The sequence below is a fragment of the Alexandromys fortis genome, unplaced genomic scaffold, assembly GCF_014885135.2.
Source record: "Alexandromys fortis isolate MF-2015 unplaced genomic scaffold, M_Fortis_MF-2015_v1.1 scaffold_165, whole genome shotgun sequence".
Lineage (NCBI taxonomy): Eukaryota > Metazoa > Chordata > Mammalia > Rodentia > Cricetidae > Alexandromys > Alexandromys fortis.
Window position 1 is genome coordinate 3,786,328 of NW_026068038.1, and position 21,923 is coordinate 3,808,250.

At 47.6% G+C, this 21,923-nt stretch overlaps 1 protein-coding gene across 5 annotated transcripts in view; it reads left to right on the forward strand.

Moving 5' to 3' along the window:
- The window catches only part of Gas8 (growth arrest specific 8), a 67,067-nt gene extending 45,583 nt beyond the window's left edge, over positions 1–21,484 (forward strand). The window contains exons 18-27 of one of the 5 annotated variants that reach the window (XR_007595865.1): positions 3,645–3,842; positions 4,807–5,013; positions 6,101–6,155; positions 7,986–8,191; positions 9,205–9,372; positions 9,757–9,843; positions 11,341–11,550; positions 16,713–16,778; positions 19,657–19,920; positions 20,868–21,473. Coding sequence is in view for 4 of the 5 variants with exons in the window: in XM_050165213.1 (XP_050021170.1) it covers positions 3,645–3,842; positions 4,807–5,013; positions 6,101–6,155; positions 7,986–8,191; positions 9,205–9,372; positions 9,757–9,843; positions 11,341–11,550; positions 16,713–16,778; positions 19,657–19,806 (1,347 nt within the window). In the remaining variant the exon portion in view is untranslated. Of the gene's footprint in view, positions 1–3,644; positions 3,843–4,806; positions 5,014–5,841; positions 6,156–7,985; positions 8,192–9,204; positions 9,373–9,756; positions 9,844–9,948; positions 10,034–11,340; positions 11,551–16,712; positions 16,779–19,656 lie in introns of those variants that run through there. The other 4 variants (XM_050165213.1, XM_050165214.1, XM_050165217.1 and 1 more) reach the window with 4 other exon arrangements.
- Positions 21,485–21,923: the final 439 nt, after the last annotated feature.

Here is a 21,923-nt window from a genome sequence, read left to right on the forward strand (position 1 = left end):
CCTGAGCTAGTGGGAGCTCACTGACTCCAGACTGACAGCAGGGGGACCTGAATAAGACCACAGTAGGCCCTCTGAATGTGGGGGACAGGTGTGTGACTGGGGCCACTGGCAGTGGGGCCAGGACTTACCCTAGTGCTTGAACTGGCTTTTTGGAGCCCATTCTCTTTGAAGGGATATCTTGTTCAGCCTAGATATAGGGTGGGGGGCCTTGGTTCTGCCTCAGAGTGATGTGCCAGACTTTGTTGACTGCCCATGGGAAGCCCTACCACACTCTGAGGAGTGGATGGGGTGTGGGTAGGCGGAGGTGGAGGAGATGGAGGAGGGGAGGAAGTAGGAGAACTGGGATTAGTATGTAAAATGAGAAAAGATTGCTTTAAAAAAAAAAGAAACATGATTTACCTAAAATTACACTGTCTCCATCTGATTAATCATCCACTCTTTTTAAAATTATTGTTATTTCTTTTCTGTGAGTTTTCTTTCCCTCCACAGTGTAGGGTCTGGGACTGAACTCAGGTTTTCAGGCTTGGCACCAGGTACCTTTACCTGCTGAATAATTTTGCTGTTTTATTTTTGACAATACTTCCAACAAGGAGTAGCTCTATTGGAGCTGTCTCTTTCTTATTGCCTGTGCTTAGTTTGGGCGGAGGTTTTCTTCCTTTATTTAACTTTTGTTAAGGCGCGTGCTCTACCACTGAGCTATATTCCTGATTCTGGGATGATATCTTCTTTATCATATCTTTTGGTAGTGTTGAAGATTGAACTTGGGGAGGTTATGTCCTTCTACAAATTATTTTAGGCCATATATATATATATATTGATGTAAAAGGCTAGAGAACATAATTTGAAAACCTAACAAGGCTCTTGACAGCTACAACATGTGGCAAACGGTGTATCCACCTGAGTCTGTGTTGATGATGGCCGTGTTGTGAGGTTTTGACACAGACTGGAGGATTATATGAAGCTGTGTTAATAAGACTTACTATTTTATTTTTCTAAGGTTTATTTATTTATGATGTATTCAGTGTTCTGCCTGCATTACCTGCATGCCAGAAGAGGGAACCAGATCTTATTATAGACGGTTATGAGCCACCATGTGGTTGCTGGGAATTGAACTCAGGACCTCTGGAAGAGCAGCCAGTGCTCTTAACCTCTGAGCCATCTCTCAACCCAAGACTTACTATTTTAATAGTTTAAGATAATATGAAAGAGATTCAGAGAGTGATATAAGCTAAAATTGGAGTTGGACCTGGCTCGAGTATTGGTGATTTTAGAGGTAAAAGACTAAAAAATAAGAGCCAAATTTCCATACTTTAGCAACCATGCATGGCCACTTGGTGCCTGCTCCTAGTGATGTGTGTGATATCATATGCAGACAGCTGGAGCCTAACTCCTAAGGACTTGGGGTATCGTACACTGCTGGCCAGTCTCAAGAAAAACAATCTGTGCTATAAATGTACTACATACAAGACAGTGCGATGTCCCCCAACCCCGTGAACCCAGATATGGACCCCACACAAATGACTGGTGAGATAAAAATCAAATAACTTCCCCTCAACTACCATAAAAACTTCCACCCTCTTTCCGCCACGAGAGAACTTTCCTCTAGGAACTTCCTGCTGCTGTTTGCAGCGGTTTCAGTAAATCTTCTCTAATCTTCTCTGTCTCTGTGTTCTAGATAATTTCTTTTCTTTCCTCTCTCTCTCTCTCTCTCTCTCTCCCNCCCCCCCCCCCCCCCCCCCCCCCCCCCCCCCCCCCCCCCCCCAGACAGGGTTTCTCTGTAGCTTTGGAGCCTGTCCTGGAACTAGCTCTTGTAGTCCAGGCTGGCCTTGAACTCATAGAGATTCGCCTGCATCTTCCTCCTGAGGGCTGGGATTAAAGGCCAGCGCCACCACTGCTGTATAATTTATTTTTATTTTATTTGCATTGGTGTTTTGCTTGCAGGTATGTAGGGTGTCAGATCTTGGAAGTACAGACAGCTGTTAGCTGCCACGTGAGTGCTGGGAATTGAACCGTGGTCCTCTGGAAGAATAGTCAGTGTTTATTCAAGAACCCCTGAACTCTGGTGTTCTTAGCTTTTTGATTTTTCGAGAGAAGTTAAAAATTTGGATATTTATAAGAAATCCAAATAGCAATTGGTGACAAACTCTGACACTAAGCCAACAGAACAGGACTCTGTGACTGTTGTGTGACGTGAGTGTGTGTGTGTGAGACAGCACTGAGGCTGGCGGATTCTGTGGGGCCGTGTGCGCCCATAGGCACCTAGCCCCTGCCCAGCATCCTTCCTCAGAGCCCCTTGGCTGCTTTTTGTCTTGTTTATTGAAATGGAAGATATGGCTTCCCTGTGTGAAATGTATCTTGAAAGAGAAAATACTGCACCGTAGCTGTCCTGGGGCTGTGCCTAAACATAACTCATTCTCGCGGGAAGCGAGGGCCCGAGAACGCCGGAAGCCTGCCCTACTTTCCTCCTTAACCTATTTGCAGATTTATAATTGGCTCTGGACAGAGTCTGTTGTGTAATTTTTTAATAGTGTTTCCAGTGGTCTTTTTATTTTTATTTTAATCTTTTATGTTAAAATTATGTGCTTCTGTGTAATTTTTATCTCTTACAGTTGATGTGCTCCAATTTTTTTTCTTTTTTTCTTTTCTTTTTTGGTTTTTTGAGACAGGGTTTCTCTGTGCAGCCAGCCCTAGCTGTCCTGGAACTAGCTCTTATAGACCTGGAACTAGCTCTTATAGACCATGTTGGCCTCAAACACAGAGATTTGCTTGTCTCTGCCTCCCAAGTGCTGGGATTAAAGGCGTGCACCACTGCTGCCCGGTGTATTCCAATTTTCAACCATTTTCCTGTTTAAAATTGTATATTATTTACTTTTAAAGTATGTTTGTTTTGAGGTTTGTTTGAGGTTTGTTTGTTTTTTTTTAATATTTATTTATTTATTTATTATGTATATAATATTCTGTCTGTGTGTATGCCTGCAGGCCAGAAGAGGGCACCAGAAGTGTTTTTGGGGGCTGGAGAGATGGCTCAGAGGTTAAGAGCACTGATTGTTCTTCCAGAGGTCCTGAGTACAATTCCCAGCAACCACATGGTGGCTCACAACCATCTGTAATGAGGTCTGGTACCCTCTTCATGTCCAGCAAGCATGACAGAACACTGTATACATAATAAATAAATAAATAAATAAATAAATTTTTTAAAAAAAGTGTTTTATAGTTAATAACAATGGGAGTACTAATATTGCTGAACAAAAATAATGCCTGTGTTTCTTTTTTGTTTGTTTGTTGATGTTTTAAAATAGGGTTTCTCTATGAAACAGTCCTTGCTATCCTGGAACTCACTCTGTAGACCAGGCTGGCCTCTGTCTTTCAAGTGCTGGGATTAAAGGCATGCGTCACCACCGCCTGCCTTGAGAAATTTCTTAAAAGAATCCAGAAGTTGCTGAACAGATTTAATTGTTTTGTAATTCTTTGCCAAATTTAAGAAACTTTTGCTGTTTACTGTCTCTGGAGCATTCCTGCTTTGTATTTAACTTTAGTAAGGTGACCCCCCCCCCCTTTTTCTTCCCTGCTTCCCTTGGTCCGCACACTCTGGTGGTGGCTGGGCTTCTGCAGGGTGCCTCACTTGATGCCCTGTGCCTGGCCAGGTGGAGGAACATGTTGCCCGCATCCGGGAGGAGCTGGATCGGGAGCGAGAGGAGCGCAACTACTTTCAGCTAGAGCGTGACAAAATCCACACTTTCTGGGAGATCACAAGAAGGCAGCTGGAGGAAAAGAAGGCTGAGCTTCGAAACAAAGACCGTGAGATGGAGGAGGCAGAGGAGAGGCACCAGGTGGAGATCAAGGTGAGTGGAGTTGGTCTGTCTGTGCCTGCTGGCGTCAAGGGGCAGCGGCACAGAAATGGGTCCGGGGGACACTTCCTACTTTTCTTTGGGAATAAACTCCTTTGCTTTTGTTCTTTGTACTGTGAACCAGAGGCAGTTTTTTTTTTTTTTTTTTTCGAGACAGGGTTTCTCTGTATAACAGCTCTTGGCCATCCTGGAACTCACTCTGTAGACCAGGCTGACCTTGAACTCATAGAGATCTACCTGCCTCTGCCTCCCAAGGCCTGGATAGGTGTGCCACCACTGCCTGGCTGAGGCAGTTTTTCTAAGAGTCAGAGGAAAGTTGCAAAGGTGATTTGGCTGTGTCATTTGTCACCTCTTTGATCACCTGCATCGATTCTGTTGATTAACCTGGACTAGGTAAATGACTAGCCACCTCTTCCTGCACTGCTGCCGCTGTGTGCTCTGTGGAAGAGGACCGCTTCCTCCGATGAAATAGAATAGGACTGCGGTAAGGTCCAAGTGTGGGTGTGCCACGAGCAGCTCTGAATTCAGCCAAATATGGAAAGTACTGAAAACCTAGAGCTGGGTGTGGTGGTACACGCCTGTAATCCCAGCACTTGGGAGGCAGATGCAAGAGGGCCAGGAGCACCCATGTTAGTTATGTGAGTCGTGTGAGACCAGCCTGGGCTACTGGAAACCCTGTCTCAAAACAAACAAAACATGAGGTGTTGATTTTTATTCATTTGTTTTTCATAACTGAATGACCTGTCACAGTGTCCACTGTGCTCCTGTTAGAGCCTCCCAACAGTCTCTGAGGAGGAAAAGGGGAAGCAGGTCCTGAGTCTCTGACTCGAAGCCTCTGAATGGTGGGAGTATGAGCAGGCTGCCCTCTACAGTTCTGCTGCCACTTAGCTGCTTGGGAGCTGGGCACGCACTGGTGCTGCAGATGAGCATGCGGTGCCCACCCCCACACCCCTTGCAGGTGTACAAGCAGAAAGTAAAGCACCTGTTGTACGAGCACCAGAACAACCTGGCAGAGGTGAAGACCGAGGGCACTGTCGTCATGAAGCTGGCCCAGAAGGAGCACCGCACACAGGAGGGCGCACTGCGCAAGGACATGCGGGCGCTGAAAGTGGAGCTCAAGGAGCAGGAGCTGGCTAATGAGGTGGTGATAAAGAACCTGCGCCTGGTAGGTACAGGCTGTGCTTCGGCGGCTGTGGACACGGGGAACCTAGCCATCTTTGACATCTGGTAACTTGTGTTTTTGTGTAAAAATGATCAGAGGTTTTTAACAAATAAGACATTAGCAAAACATTCAAATTTGTAATATGTAGGGGTGGGAGAAATGGTTTAACAGTTAAGAGCACTGGCTCTTCTTCTCGAAGATGTGGGTTCAATTCCCAGCACCCACATGGCAGCTCACAGCTATCCGTAACTCTAGTTCCAGGGGATCCAACAGTTTCTTCTGGCTTTTGTGAACACCAGACACACATGTAGTATACTGACATACATGTAGGCCAAATACCCATACACAGAAAATAAAAATCTGAGCTGGCTCAGTGGTTAAGAGTACTGGTGGCTCTTACAGAAGGCTTGAGTTCAGTTCCTATCACCTGTATAGTATTCACAACTGTGTGTGACTCCAGGACACTATGCCCTTTTCTGTCCTCCATATGCACCAGACTTGCAGATGCTGCAGACATAAAACTTGCACACATAAAATGAAATAACAATTAAATGATAAATCTTACAAAAATTGTAGCATGTAATTGTTTATTAAAATAATCTCTGAGTTGGACTTGGTGGTACACAGGAGGCAGAGGCAGGTGGAGTGTTCAAGGCTAGCCTTGTCTACAGAGTAAGTTCCAGGATGGCTAGGCTACACAGAGAAACCCTGTCTCAAAAAACCAAAATAATCACCATCTCTTATACTGCTCTAAGCAATAGTGAGGCAGGCTATCAGGAGCCCGCTGTCCCGTGTGATATGGCTGCTGTTTCTGGCTTTTCATAGGTTGGATGAGGAAACCAAGCCATGTACGGTACTCATGTCTGTACTGTCTGTCAGATTCAGAGGTGACTCCCCTGGGGAAGTGAGTTATGTATGAAATGTGGAGGTTCTCAAAGCCATGTTATTGGGCATACTCTAATGTGGAGGTAAGGAGAATCCAGAAAGCAGCAATAGCACAGGGGTTACTAAACTGCATTTCCCCACAAGTAGTAGAGCCGTGAGTTTCTCTGTCTGGCTTTCTAGTAACACCCCCTTCTCATTTGTGCAGAAACATGCTGAGGAGATCACCAAGATGCGAAATGACTTTGAAAGGCAAGTTCGAGGTCAGTTTCGCAGTTGTACAGGGTGTAGGATGGTGCCAAGGAACCCCTCCCATCACTGCTTGGTAACTTGAGACACATAAACCTTATTAAAGGAGCTCAGTAACACACACACACACACACATGCACACACACACACACACACACACACACACAGGGAGGGTGGGGGGAGACAGTGAGGAGAAGAGAGACAGAGTTTTTTGTTTTTGTTTTTTTTTTTACTTTAGTTTTTTTGTTTGTTTTGTTTTTTGTTTGTTTGTTTTTAGACTTCTCTGTGTAGCCCTGGCTGTCCTGGAACTCACTTTGTAGACCAGGCTGGCCTCGAACTCACAGAGAAGCTGCTGCCTCTGTCTTCTGAGTGCTGGGATTAAAGGTATGCACCACCATGCTGGGGTCACTAGAGAATATTCAGAGCCACAGAAAAGCTCAGCCCCATGTGAACTCGGGGAGCTGTGGTCAGCGCCCACATCTCCATTCTGTCTCAAGCGAGCCGTCATCAGCACGCAGCACTTTATTCAGGCGTCTCCTTAGCTCCTGCCTTGAAAAGCCTTCCGTGTCTGAAGTCCATCCGCTTGTTGACTGAGCCCTACAGTGTGTGACTGGACAGGCACATGGGCCATGGTTAGTGTGCACTGGGAGTAGTGAGGGACAGCCACTGCAGTCATCAGTTATCACAGACCGGAAAGCTGGTCGTGGCCTCTGTGCTGACTAGGTCACTTGCGGGAAATATCCACTAAAGCCTGTCTGGCTCCAGCAGGTGGCCTGCACAGCCTCCATTCTGACCCTGACTGGTATTCTCGAGCATTGTTTATCGGTTCCATCTTTTCCCGTGGCTTTGGGTCACCTGTTTTTCTTTTTTTTTTTTTTTTAATTTTTTATTTTTTTGTAATATAATTTTTTTATTGAAAAAAAAATTACCACCTCCTCCCCGCCTCCCATTTCCCTTCCCGTCTCCCTTTTCCCTCCCCCTCCTCCCACTCTTCTCCCCCTCCCCCCACCCCTCTCCTCCTCCCTCTCCAGTCTGAAGAGCAGTCAGGGTTCCCTGCCCTGTGGAAAGTCCAAAGTCCTCCCCCCTCCATCTTGGTCTAGGAAGGTGAACATCCAAACTGGCTAGGCTCCCACAAAGCCAGAACATGAAGTAGGATCAAAACCCAGTGCCATTGTCCTTGGCTTCTCAGCAGACCTCATTGTCCGCCATATTCAGAGAGTCCGGTTTTATCCCATGCTTTTTCAGTCACAGTCCAGCTGGCCTTGGTGAGCTCCCAATAGATCAGCCCCACTGTCTCCGTGGGTGGGTGCACCCCTTGTGGTCCTGACTTCTTTGCTCATATTCTCCCTCCTTCTGCTCCTCATTGGGACATTGGGAGCTCAGTCCGGTGCTCCAGTGTGGGTCTCTGTCTCTATCTCCATCCATCACCAGATGAAGGTTCTATGGTGATATGCAAGATATTCATCAGTATGGCTATAGGATAGGGTCATTTCAGGTTCCCTGTCCTCAGCTGCCCCAGGAACTAACTGGGGACATCGCCCTGGGCACCTGGGAGCCCCTCTAGGTCCAAGGCAATTTATAGATTCAATGCAATCCCCATCAAGGTCCCATCAAAATTCGTCACCTGGCCGGGCAGTGGTGGCGCACGCCTTTAATCCCAGCACTAGGGAGGCAGAGGCAGGTGGATCTCTGTGAGTTCGAGGCCAGCCTGGTCTAGGTCTACAAGAGCTAGTTCCAGGACAGGAACCAAAAGCTGCGGAGAAACCCTGTCTCGAAAAATTAAAAAAAAAAAAAAAATTCATCACCTGTTTTTCTAAGCTGCTATGTGTGCTGCTGCCTTTCAGAAATTGAGGCCAAGTACGACAAGAAGATGAAGATGCTGAGAGATGAGCTGGACCTGCGGAGAAAGACTGAGATCCACGAGGTGGAGGAGAGGAAGAATGGGCAGATCAGCACGCTGATGCAGCGCCACGAGGAAGCCTTCACTGACATCAAGAACTACTACAATGACATCACTCTGAACAACCTGGCCCTAATCAATTCCCTCAAGGTATTGACGTGGTCTGGGAGACAGGCCCTGGGGATGCAGACCCGGTCTGCAGGCCCACCAGATCTAACACTCCCTTCTAAAATAAGATTGGAGAGTGTCCCTCTGTTACCCTCAGATAAAATTAAAGGTGTTCTGACATGTAAATGCCTAGGCAGGGCTACCGAAGGCGCTGCATATTGACTGACGTGTGGCCGCAGTTGGCGGTTGTCATTGTAAATGCTGACAGAATGGTGTCAGTTCATCCCATCAGTCACTGCTTGGTCATTTTGGACATGTCAATACTGGCAGGGTTTCCACAGTAGAGAATTGCCTTTGGTCTAAACAAACGCACCCTCTCAGTGTGCATGGACATTCTATTCTTACGTAATTCAGCAGAGCTTGCGACTGCAAAGCTGCCGCTTACCCATAAAAGAAGACCTGCTCCTCAGCGTGCTTGTGACAGGGCCTCACGGAGTAGTTCCAGCTGTCCTAGAACTCGCCATGTAACCAGGCTGGCCTCAGACTCTCGGAGATCCACCTGCCTCTGCCTCCTGAGGGCTGAGATGAAAGGTATCTGCCTCAGGATCAGTTTTTCCTTGAGGGAATCCATCACTGGATATGGTGGCACAAACCTGAAATCCCAGTGCTGACGAGGTAGAGGCAGGACAAAGCCAGCCTAGGCTGGTTAGGGAGACATTGTCTTAGAAAAACAAAAAGTGTCAGTGAGGTGGGTCGGGGGTGAAAGTGCTTCCCCTGCAAACCTGACGTCCCGAGCTATAGCCCTGGAACCATAGCGGAAGGAGAGAATTAGCCCCTGAAAGCTGTCCTCCTGCCTCCACGAGTGTACTGTGGCATGCACACTGTCCTCCTGCCTCCGCGAGTGTACTGTTGCATGCACACTGTCCTCCTGCCTCCGCGAGTGTACTGTGGCATGCACACCCATGCTCACACGCATGTCAAACACTCATAATAAAATGGAGGGCATTTGGCCAGTGCTCCCAGGCCAAGCCCCTGTATGTGCACTGTGCTAACAGGAGCAGATGGAGGACATGCGGAAGAAAGAAGAACACCTGGAGAGGGAGATGGCGGAGGTATCTATGCAGAACAGGCGGCTGGCAGACCCTCTGCAGAAAGCGAAGGATGAGATGAACGAGATGCAGAGGAGAATTGGGAGCTATGAAAGGGACAAGCACATCCTGATTGTGAGTTTCCTACTGAATTCTTTCCCCTCCTCTGAATCCTTTCCCTCCCTGCGGGCCCAAGAGGGAAAGCGTGGGAGGGAATGTCTTCTTGAGGTCCTTGTGAGCAGGACTCATCCTTAGTGCAAAAAAGGGAGACATGGTGATGCTGGACTTTCTCTTTCTTGAGCTCCTCTGGAGCTATAAGTAGGCAGGCACTGTTGTAGACGGACCCTCGTTTTCCACACATTCCACTCATAGCTTGAGTGGGGCCCAGCTGCTGGAGTCTTCCAGCCAGTTGTGCCTGATGGTTTTTTTTCTGATCTTGCTGTCTCCAGGAGTCTGTGGTATGTGAGTGTCTGTGAATCCTAAGTATTTTATGTCCCCTACTCCCTGATTTCCCTGCAGTGCACAAAGGCACGTTTAAAGGTTGTTGAGAAAGAGCTGAAAGACCTGCAGTGGGAGCATGAGGTGCTGGAGCAGAGGTTCATCAAGGTGAGCAGGCGGGTTGCGTGGCCGGGCTCTGGACTGGGGTGAGCGAGATGCACCCTCCTCCCCGCTCCTAATCTGCACTTCTGTTGTTTGTTTGTTTGGAAATAGGGTCTCACTGTTTCATTCAGCCTGGTCGTAAACTCCTGGGATCTGGCATCTCCTAATTTAGCCTCCTGAATAGCTGGAATTATAGGTGTGTTTGCACACGACTTTTTGTTTGTTTGTTTTTGTTGTCTGAGCCGAGTTTTTCTGTGTAGCCTGACTGTTCTGGAACTTGATCTGTAGATCAGGCTGGGCTCAAACTCAGAGATCCACTTACCTCTGCCTCCCAAGTGCTGGGATTAAAGGCGTGCGCCACCACCGCCTGGCTCTCCATGGTTTCTTTACAGTGAATAGGCAATAATAGTAGTACTAAAAATGTACAACACAGATGGAATCACAGGGACCACGCCTCCTCCACAAACTGATAGGCCACCAGGAATCCTGGTTCTCTGAGATTTGGGGCCTTCTACAAAATATACCAATAAAAAAAAGAAACCATGGGGTAAGCCAAGTGTGGAACACAACTATAAACTAAGTCCATAGTTCAATGTCACCCTGGACTACATGAGGATACTCTGTCTCAAAATTAATTAATTAATAGTTGCATCTTATCACTTGATAAGAAACAAAAACAAACACTCTTTAACCTGAATTCCCAGGCCACTCATCTAAACATTTGGGTGACTCTTTCCTGCTCTCTAGATATGTGACAGCCTCTTGCTGTTAGGAATGAAATACCACCTTGTTGTACTGCAGCTTTTCTTCTTTTCGGGGAGAGGGGTGGTTTCTCAAGGCAAAGCTTCTCTGGCCATCCTGAAACTTTCCCTATAGACCAGGCTGGTCTCAGACTCACAGAGATCCACCTGCCTCTGCCTCCCAAATTCTGGGATTAAAGGTGTGCGCCACCATCACCTGGCAAGCATTTTCTTAATGATTGTTTGGGGAGGGCCCAGCCCATTGTATGTGATGCTGTTTCTGTGCTGAAGATCCTGGGTTCTATATGAAAGCAGGCTGAGCAAGCCAGTAAGCAGCCCTCCTCCACAGCCTCTGCATCAGTTCCTGCCTCCAGATCCTGCCCTGCTTTAGCTCCTGTCCTGACTTCCTTCCATGATGGATTACAGTGGAGAAGTATGAGCCAAATAAACCCTTTCCTCCCCAAGTTGCTTGGTGATGGTGTTTCATCACAGCAATAGTAACCCTAACTGAGATAGTGGTAATGCTGACTCCCCGCTCTTACCTTCTGCTATGTGCTGAGCTACAGATTTTTCATTCTGTGCACATAGGGTATAGTGCAGACAGTGTGGATACCAAATGCCCATGTGCCATGGGTGTGGCAATAGTAAAAGTGACCCTTCTACAGAAGCAGCACACTTAGGGCAGGGTGGGAAGTGGTTTCTACCTGAGGAAATATCTCATGGTAAAGGTCCTTGTTACTCACTCCAGTCTCATTGTCCCCAGGTGCAGCAGGAGAGAGATGAGCTCTATCGTAAGTTCACTGCAGCCATCCAGGAGGTGCAGCAAAAGACAGGCTTCAAGAACCTGCTGTTGGAGCGTAAACTGCAGGCACTGAATGCTGCTGTGGAGAAGAGGGAGGTGCAGTTCAACGAGGTGCTGGCAGCCTCCAACTTGGATCCTGCAGCACTAACACTTGTGTCCCGCAAACTTGAGGTAGGTGCTGATGGCTCTTGAAGCACGCATGGTGTTTGTTTTTTTGTGGTGAGCCCTTCAGTCTTGCTCTTTGCCCTATTGAGTAGCACAGAGACTCCTCAGTTCAGTCAGGGGCTGCCATGGTTTTTGCATCGAGAACAACGCGTGTGCTGCAGGTCTCTGGGCACTGGAACTGTCCTCTTGAGAACAGTGCATGTGCTGCAGGCCTCTGTGCACTGGAACTGTCCTCTTGCAGTTTTGTCCCCTACCCCCTACCTATCTTTTTTGGAGACAGGAACAAGTGCATAGAGATCACCTTTCTCTGCCTCACGAATGTTGGCATTCAGAGTATATATATCACACCCAGCTTTGTGGTCTCTCTTAAGCTGTCCCAGTCCCTCACTAACCCTAACCTGAATCTCTGGTGTTCCTGTTTTGCTGTGGCTCAGAGTGTGCCAAGCCTTAGTTTATAGTTGGACTTTCTTTGGACTGCCAGCTCCCAAATAATGATGTGGAGACTTCTTATTAATTATGAAAGCTTTGCCTTGTTACAAGAGGAGACCACTTGTTTCCCGGCTGCCCTGCAGCTCAGACCCAAAAATAATCACACAAAAACCATACTATTTAAATCACTGATTGGCTCATTAGCTCTAGCTTCTTTTTTTTTTTTTTTTTTTTGATTTTCGAGACAGGGTTTCTCCATAGCTTTTGGTTCCTGTCCTGGAACTAGCTCTTGTAGACCAGGCTGGCCTCGAACTCACAGAGATCCGCCTGCCTCTGCCTCCTGAGTGCTGGGATTAAAGGCGTGCGCCACCACCGCCCGGCTAGCTCTAGCTTCTTATTGGCTAACTCTTAGATATTAATTTAACCCATTTCTATTAATCTGTGTATTGCCACGTGGCTGTGGCTTACCGGGAAAAGTTCCAGTATCTGTGTCTGGCAGGGCTACATGGCTTCTCTCTCTCTCCTCCTCCTTCCTCCCAGCATTCAGTTTAGTTTTCCCCACCTACATCTATTCCCTGCACAGGCCCAAGACAATTTCTTTATTAACCAATGGTATTCACAGCATACAGAGGGAAATCTCACATCACCTTCCCTTTCCTATTTAAATGAAAAGGAAGGTTTTAACATTAACATAGTAAAATTACATATAACAAAACAGGTATCAAGCAAGAATTACAGTTACACTGGGTGGTGGTGGCACACGCCTTTAATCCCAGCATTCGGTAGGCAGAGGCAGGTGGATCTCTGTGAGTTCGAGACCAGCCTGGTCTACAAGAGCTAGTTCCAAGCCAGGCTCCAAAGCTACAGAGAAACCCTGTCTAAAAAAAAAAAAAAAAAAAAAAAAAAGAATTACAGTTACAATATTGGTATCTACTTTATCATAACTAAGGAAAATTATAACTATATAGGCTTGTTTCCAACTAGCTCTTATAACTTAAATTAACCCATTTATATTAATCTATGTTCTACCACGTATCTCATTACCTCTGCTCAGAACTGTGTGTCCCACTTCCTCTGTGTTTGGCTGGCGAATTCCACCTCTCAGATTCTCTCCCCCGCTATGCACCCCCCAATTCCTCTCTATCTCCCTGGAAGTCCCGCCCATTTTTCCTGCCATTCAACGCTTTATTAAACCAGTCAGAAGGTAACCTTGGTAGAGACAAAGATTGTCCTGCAACATTAGTCACTGAATGGAACATAGGGCACCTGAGGGGGAAAGCTGATTTGGAAATCTATGAGTTCAGGGTCCTCTGTTACTTGAGACAGGGAAAGGCTCTGCCACTGTGAGGACCCCAGGATGCTGACTTAGGACTGGGGCAATGACAATGAGGAGAGTCACGCACAGCGGCCGTGGACTGTAACCATTTCCTAGGACCTGGGGAGTAATGTCTGAACAGAGCTGAGAGCGTCACTTATTTGTGTGGCAGTGCTGTGCTGGGAAATCTAGTGGGGACAGTGACAAATGAAACAAGCGGCACTTCAGCTACCATGGGGACAGAAACTTCTATCACCTGAAAAGTCAGGAGGCTGAACCTCTGACAGAACCTCCAGTCTTACCTGTCGCCTGCTTGCTAAGCTGTAGCAGGCCAGGGCTCTCTGCCCCTACCTTGTTTGGAGGAGGGGAGCATAGGAGGAGCAGGCAGCACAGCTCGAGGGAGTGTGGCCGACATGAGCAGCAGCTGGCTGATGTGACTGATAGCTTCCAGACTGTGGTTGGCCCCCAGTAGTTATGGTTGTCTTTCCCAGGGTCCTTTGGAGACAGGTGTGGTGCTTTGTTCCCAGATTCACTGATGCTTCTAGGATGTGAACAACTGTATCTGAAGCCCCAACAGACCCAGTAAGGGGGCTTACAATTCACCCCAAAGCAGATCCTCTAGGGCAGGAGGGTGCATGGCTTCTCTCTTGCTTGTGCTGTGCTTGCAGCAGAAAGGCAGAGCTGCAGCTGCTTATGGAGAGGTTCTATTCTGAGAAGTACTGTGCCATCAGCACACAGGTTAGCTGAACTTGAGTGCCAGTTTCTCACTACAGACTTCAGGCTCAAAGGACTAACTTTATGTAAGCCAGTCTATGTAGCAATTTTGTTTGCTGCACTTTCCTGTCCCTGTGATCAGAGGCATGCAACATTAAGCATTGCAGGAAGCCCCTTGCTGAGCCACCCTAGGGAGTACCCAGCAGTTGGGGGGATGCAGACTGAGGGTGATTGCAAAGACTTGACTGATATACTGATGAGTATAATGACAATGGAAATATGGAAGGTTCCGAGCATAGAAACTGGATCAGAAGAGCCCACTCTACCTTGAGTGGGAAGTGCAGGGGTGAGGGGACAGGACTGGTGAAGGGTAAGAGAGACAGAAACTCCCAAGAGTTTGTCAAGGGGCTGACCCGAGAGGACTTTTGTCTGACTGAAGATGGTTCAGGAGAGTCCAAGGTGACATCCTCAGCAGTGAGGGCAGTTCACTTACAGAGGAGTAGTGTTGTGGGGTAGCTACCAGAGAAGACTGCTTGGACACAGATTTAAGCAAATAGAAAATCTTCATTAGCTGGGCGATGGTGGTGCACGCCTTTAATCCCAGCAGTCAGGCAGGCAGGAGGCAGAGGCAGGTGGATCTCTGTCAGTTCAAGGCCAACCTGCTCTACAAAGTTATTTCCAGCATGACCAGGGCTGTTACACAGAGAAACCTTGTGTTGAAAAGAGAGAGAGAGAGAGAGAGAGAGAGAGAGAGAGAGAGAGAGAGAGAGAGAGAGAGAGAGAGCGCGCGAGAGAGAGCGCAAGCAAGCCTTTACTAGCTGGCTGGCTGGCGACTGCACTAGGTGTTTGGGATCCCATTGTAGCACTGAGTGAAATTTCTCAGGATGAGCTTTTAAGCACAAAAACCATGTTTTAGGTTGACATATTTTAGTTAACAAAGCAGCTAAAGCATATCTAAAGAAGCCAGAAAGACTTTCCCAGAATTATGGGAGTTGATGGATTAGGTCCTTGTTTTCATTTTGGCAGGTGATACTATTTACGTGTTGAGTTTTACAGCCTGAATGGTATTTCCATCATGAATCAGTTGGACTAAAGTCTGGGGCCTACTCAGGTCTGAGGCCATTATGGTGTAGGTCCTGGTCCAATGGGTAGAGGTGTGTGGTGACGTGGGTTACTTAGTCTTCTTGGCCTTGGCAGCAGTGGGACCCTGACATTGCTGTGCCCTGTCCCAGGTTGCAGCGGGTCAACTGGAGTAGAGGCATGGAGGGAAACACGATCCTGCCTGAGGAATGGGGAGGAAGGAGCTGTCTTTAAGTACTAGTCACTTCCCTTTGCTATCAAGGAACTGAGGCATGGGGTTCTCAGTTGTGGCCATCCTGATCAGGGTTTATTTAGCTCTAACTGTGGGTTAGCTCTGCCTCTCCTGGTCACTACTACTCCTTTCATGGAAGTGACAAAGAGATAGTGGGTTTTGTTGTTTTTGTTGCTTTTTGCTTTTGAGACAGGGCCTCTCTGTGTAGTCCTGGCTGTTTTGGAATTCAATCTGTAGACCAGGCTGGCCTTGAATTCACAGAGATCCACCTGTGTCTGCCTCCCAAGTTCTGGGATTAATGCTTGTACACTGTAAAGATTTGTCACTTGTATTGGTTTAATAAAATGCTGACTGGCTGGTAGCAAGGCAGTAAGTATCAGTGAGACCACCAGACTAAGAGAATTATGGGAAGAGGAAGGCAGAGTCACAGAGTCACCAACCAGATGCAGAGGAAGCAGATGAGAATGCCATTCTAAGGAATGGTAACAAGCCACATGGCTAAACATAGATAAGAATTATGGGTTGATTTATGTATAAGAGGTAGCTAGAAATAAGCCTGAGCTACCGGTAAGCCAAGCATTTATAAGTACTATAAGCCTTTGTGCGGTAACTTGGGAAGCAGCTGCCGGGTATTTGGGAGTTGCTGTCAGGACAGAAACTTTTGCCTACTCTTAACTCTTCTACATAATAGTCCATCATCAAGGGAAGTCAGAGAAGGACCTGGAAGCAGGGATTGAAACAGAAGCCATGAGGAATGATGTTTACTGACTTGTTCCCCTGGCTGTCCTATCTATTGTCTTATCCCATCCCTGGTGTACCATCACCTGCCAGGGATGGTACCACACATGTGAGTGGGGCCCTTCTGCATCAACTGTTAAGAAATGCCCTACAGGCTTGGCGGTGGTGGTGCACACCTTTAATCCCACAGCACTTGGGAGGCAGAGGCAGGCAGATTTCTGTGATTTCAAGACCAGCCTGGCCTACAGAGCGAGTTCCAGGACGACCAGGGCTACAGAGAAACCTTGTCTCAAAAACTAAACAAAACAAAAGGTGGAGAGCAATAGTCCTTTATTGCACCCAATATCGACCGCTGGCCTATGTCACATGTCTTAGGTCACACACACACAGATCAACTGCTGTTGTTGACCTCGGCAGTCTGGGGCTTCGTTGTAGAAATATAGGCAATACAAAGATACCACTGCTGTCCCTTGTTGTTCTTGCTTATGCCTTGGATACCTTTCCTGCTGACGGACTTCTGTGGATACATGTATGGGCTGAAGTGACCTCTACTGCTATTCCCTGAGCCTTTCCAACCCTTAGGGAACCCCTAGACTAGTGTCCACCTGTCCACATCTATCAGATGACAAATATTAAAGTCACCTTTGTCTCTCTCCTTAGGATGTTCTAGAGTCAAAGAATACCACCATCAAGGATTTACAGTATGAGCTGGCCCGGGTCTGCAAGGTATGGCTCACCCCCCCCAGCCCCACCTTCCCCCTCGGGGCTATCTCCTCCCATTGAGCTACGCCCAAGTATCTAGCTTCAGCTTGTTAACGTCATAGGGGAAGGGCTCTAAGGACCTCTCTCATCTCTTCTACACACTTCATTCAGGAGGTGGGTGTGCTAATCCCCAAGTGGTGTGCCCTCATAGCCTTAGGGCCTGAGAGTGACCTTGTCCTGGCGTTGCTTATAGTCTTGCCAAGCACACACTTAGGACTCTGTCTCCTACCGTGTTCAGATCTGTTTTTCCCTCACCCTCCTTTGCTCACCTGACCTCTGAGTCGGTTGGGAAGTCTCTGCTCTCCAGAGAGTGCCCGCTGCAGTTCAGCTCTCAGCCTTTCAGACTCCTTCAGAGTCTAGAACAGCTCCACACCCTTCTGTGCTAGTGTGTATGCACAGACTCCAGATGGTCCCTAAGTGGACTGTCCTGCCGTGCTTTGTCCACTGTCTTGCCAAGGATTTAACAAGAGCAGCCACCCCACAAGTGGCTTAATTCTATGGGGAAGGCATGGTATCCCTGTTCAGTTGTTTAGGGCCTTATGAGGACATTCACGTCATCTGATTTTAGTTTTTAAACATATTTGTTTGGCTGGACAGTGGTGGTGCACGCCTTTTCCCCTGCACTCTGGAGGCAGAGGCAGGCAGATATCTGAGTTCCAGGACAGTCACGGCTACACAGAGAAACCCTGTCTCAAAACAAACAAACAACAACAACAACAAAAAAAAAAAAACAAAACATAAGACATACAATCAAACAAACAATTAACCCTCTGCATAGATAGTAGTAATAGAAGTGTTTGTTACTGCTTCCCAGCCCTCCCTAGAGGCCAGGCTAGAGCTTTCCTTCTCACACCTGTCCCCCAGCTGAGCACAGTCAGGGCTGTCTTCTGTGTGTGTGCTGCTCTCGGGAGCTGGGGAGATCCTTGACTTTTGTCTGACCTGGTGTCTGAACCTGGGGTGTCTGGTAACCAGCGCTCAGCCTCAAGTTCTCTCTGGAACCCATCCTTCTTTACATTTTTCTCTGTATTCCAGGGATTAGTCTCTTTACTAAACTGCAGTAAGGATAATGAACCTTTTTGTTTTTGTTTGAGACACAGCCCCACTATATAACCCTGGCTGGCCTGGAACTCACAGAGATCTGAGTGCAGAGATTAAAGGTGTGCACTGAATCCTAGCTAGTGACCCTTTTGATCATTTGCTGTGAGGTTCACAGCCTCCAAGCAGTCTCATTTCATTCTGTTCATCAACACCTATAATCCTAGCACTTAGGGGTGCTGAGGCAGGAGGAACATGAAAAAGGCTACAAAGTGAGTCCCTGTCTCAGACAAATGAATAAAACATAGTCAAGTCTTTACAACCACCTAGTGAAATCTTCCCAATTAAAAAAAAGTGTGCATTTTAGCCAGGCCATGGTAGTATACACCTTTATCACAGCACTTGGGAGGCAGAGGCAGGTGCAGAGCTCTGAGTTTGAAGCCATTCTGGTCTACAGAGCAAGTTCCAGACAGCCAGGGCTACAGAGAGAAACCCTGTCTGGAAAAACAAAACAAAACAAAAAAAAAAAAAAAAGAAAACCAAACAAACAAAAAGTGGCTTTTGGAGTTTGGAAAGATGGTTGAGTGGTTAAGGACACTGGAGTCTAGTTCTCAGCATCCGCGTGGTTAGCTCACAGCTGCCTGTAACTTCCGCTCCAAGGAATCTAACTTTCTCTTCTGGCCTTTTTGGGCATCTGCACATAGGTGTACCTTCCCATACGTATCCCCCCCCCCACATATATATAGTAATAAAAGTACTAGACATGCTTTTTTTGAGCTGGGTGTGGTGGCACACCTTTTAATGCCCAACTCCTGGTGGCACTCGGGAGGCAGAGACAGGTGGATCTTGGTAAATTATAGGCCAGCCTGGTCTATATAGCAAATTCCAGGACATTAATGGAGACCCTGTGTAAAGAGTCAAAAAAAAATTACAAGTCATGTTGGTATATAAAAAAATTTCATACAATATATTCTGATCTTTTTCCTTTCTTTCCCCAACTACTCCCAAACCCCTTGCGTCCTACCCACTCAACTTTATACTTTCTCTCTTTCAAATACAAAAGCAATATGTAAAACACATAAAAATGAAAAAAAAGACCAATAAGACAAACAAATGCCAAAACAAAACAAACACAAGAAAAAGTACACACACACACACACACACACACACACAGATGGAGTTCATTTTGTGTCGGCCAGCTACTCCTGGTCAAGGGACCTGCCCGAGAATGTGGTTTCTGCATGAAGAAAACTGACTTTCCCTTGAAGCAGTGAGATTTTTGAGTGCTAAACTGTTCTAGGAGAAATGTCAAGTTCTAGCCAGCCTGGGCTATATGGTGGAGTCTTTTCCTAGACATAAATAAAAATGAAATTCCAAATATCAGAACCTGATTAGCAGGGAACCCCCTCTTCACGAGGAAGTCGCTTGTCTTTGTTGGCCCCAACAGCACCATGTCTGAGGTCCAGGGCTATATGTAGCCTCTTCAGCGTCACTGGGGAGGTGGAGGGTATTGAGGTCTCTGGAGGCACGGAACAGATGCCATTCCACCTTGGCAGGAAAGGGACTGAGACCCTCACTGGGAATTACTTGCTAAAGAGCCAGGAGTCTGCCCACTCTCAGTTCTGAGTCCTTACTGTAAGGGATTTGAGTTAATGTCATGAAGTCATCAGCATTGCTAGCACACAAGAACCTTGGACAAATGCTTGTCCCAGGTCTCCTACCCCAGCTTTCATGGGGTGGAGGCCACCTCTGGGTGGGCCATAGCATGTGGACTCCTTTCCTCCCTGACATTTCTCTCTCCTTTCAGGCCCACAATGACCTACTGCGTACATATGAGGCAAAGTTACTGGCCTTCGGGATCCCTCTGGACAATGTGGGATTCAAGCCCCTGGAGACAGCAGTGATTGGACAGACACTGGGACAGGGCCCTGCAGGGCTTGTGGGTGCCCCTACATAGCTACCTTCTGGGAGCTTCCGCCTTTAGAGTTGGCCTGCCTCACTTTCTAAAAGATAACTATTCTACTCCAAGAACAGACTTCATCAGCAATGAAAGTTTTCCCGTATTTCCTTTGTATTCTCTGTCTTTGTTGGGAAGAAGTGCCTGCAAGGCTTCTAAGGTCTCTTTGTCTACCTGCTTCCATGTACTGCCCGGTTTGTGTCGTATTTGCCCCTTTGAGTCCTACCTCCAACCTCTGCTTACTAACATCTCCGGCAAGAGGGCAACTCAGTGTCCTGTGTTGAGCATGAAGCCCCTGCTCTTGATTTGGCTGGGCAGCTCAACCACAGAGGACTGGCAGGCTTCCTTTTTGGGCCAGGCTCTGCACAACCTCTCCTCTCCGTGACTTTTCTTACGCAGCTCAGGACCACTTTGCCTAGGGGTGGCACTGCCCGCAGTGGGCTGGGTACTCCACACCAATTATTAATCAAGAAAATGGCACACAGACTTCACCACAGGCATCTGATGGTGGCATCTCCTCATTCCAAGTGACTAGCTTGTGTCAAATTGATAAGAACTAACCAGTGCCATCTCCTTTGTGATGGTGAAAACCTAAGAGAAACCCAGAAGGTGCTGGGAGACAGTGAGTTACCTCAGTCCAGGAGCTGCTTGGTCCTGGTCTCCCTGGGAGAATTCAGCTGCATATTGCAGCTGGGTTAACTGGGGTTTGGGAGACAATCTGAACCTTCCTCTTTGGACAGCTCCATGGAATCTAGAGCTCCTGACTCTAGACATGAAGACGATCACAGGCTTCAGACGCGGTAGCTAGTGAAGGGATGGAGGAAGGTAAGAGGAAGGAGAGGCTGCATTGTGAGCTGAGGGGCGCTCAGTTGAGAGCCTGTGTACAGAGAGATGAGTCACCCTTGGGCTGGCCTCTTACTTCCCTGACTATACTGGAGGAAGGGAAGAGGAAGGGAAAAAGAAAAAACAGGAAGTGGTACTGGGCTGTAAAATTGCAAACCTTGCTCCTAGTGATATACTTCTTCCAGCAAAGACGTCACTTCCTTAACCTTCCCAAACAGTACCCCCAGACTGGGGCGAGGTGTTCAAACACGTCAGCATTTTCATCCCGACCATCATACAACACAGACCTCTGTATACAGTTTCGGAAGCTACAGATGATTGTAAGCGACCATGTGGATGCGAAGAGCTGAATCTGGTCCCCTGCAAGGCAACACGTTATTTTTCTTTTGTTTTTGCTTTTTTGAGATATGGTTTTTTTGGGAAGCCCTGGCTGTCCTAGAAGTCTATCTGTAGACCAGGGTGGCCGAGAACTTAAGATATCCGCCTGCCACTGCTTTTGAGTCGGGACTGAAGTTATGTACCACCAACTCAACGCCTAATTACTGAGCCAAATCTGCAGGCCTGCAGCACTTTTTTTATGAAGAGCTACCTCTATCTTCAGGCACAGCAATGAATCTAGAGATTCCTGCCATTCTTTCTGAGAGACTTGTGGGAGAACAGACATGTTGCAGGAAATGCTTCCTCAATGGGCTGTCACCTGCTTTGCTCTAAGGCAGATTTGTCTCTAAGAATGAGGCCAAGAACAGGTAGACGACTTGGGTAGGAGGATATGCATTTCTCTTTGGAGGAGGCTCTGGTACTGGTGGGCCTTTCTTGCTTATGGCGACCTTTCCAATGAAATAGATAATCTATGCAAAGAGTGTCTCTTCAATGAATGGTTGAGCTGGCTCCTCCCTTGCCCGCCCTCGGCCTTCCTCAGTGTAATCTTTGAAAGGGCCTCAGGGACTGCTAACCCACAGGTCAGCTTTGGACACCTACACTCCCTCCACCTGGGGACTGTTGCCAGGTAGCCAGCCAGCTCCTTGCCTCTGTCCTCCTGCGGGCCACTTGTGTTCCCCTCTGGTGGAGGCGTGGTTGTTGGGTCCTGGAGATGAGCAGCGCCCGGAAAGGGGTGAGACTGGGGTGGGGTGGCATGGGGAGTTCGCGGGGGAGGTGCCCAGATAGGCTCAGGCAAAGCGGTCGGATCGCTTGGGGTCATCCTTCCAGACAGGGGTAGACAGGGGTAGACACTGTCTGCTGGTGCCCTACCTACGGTGGTGCTTCGACGGGTCTGG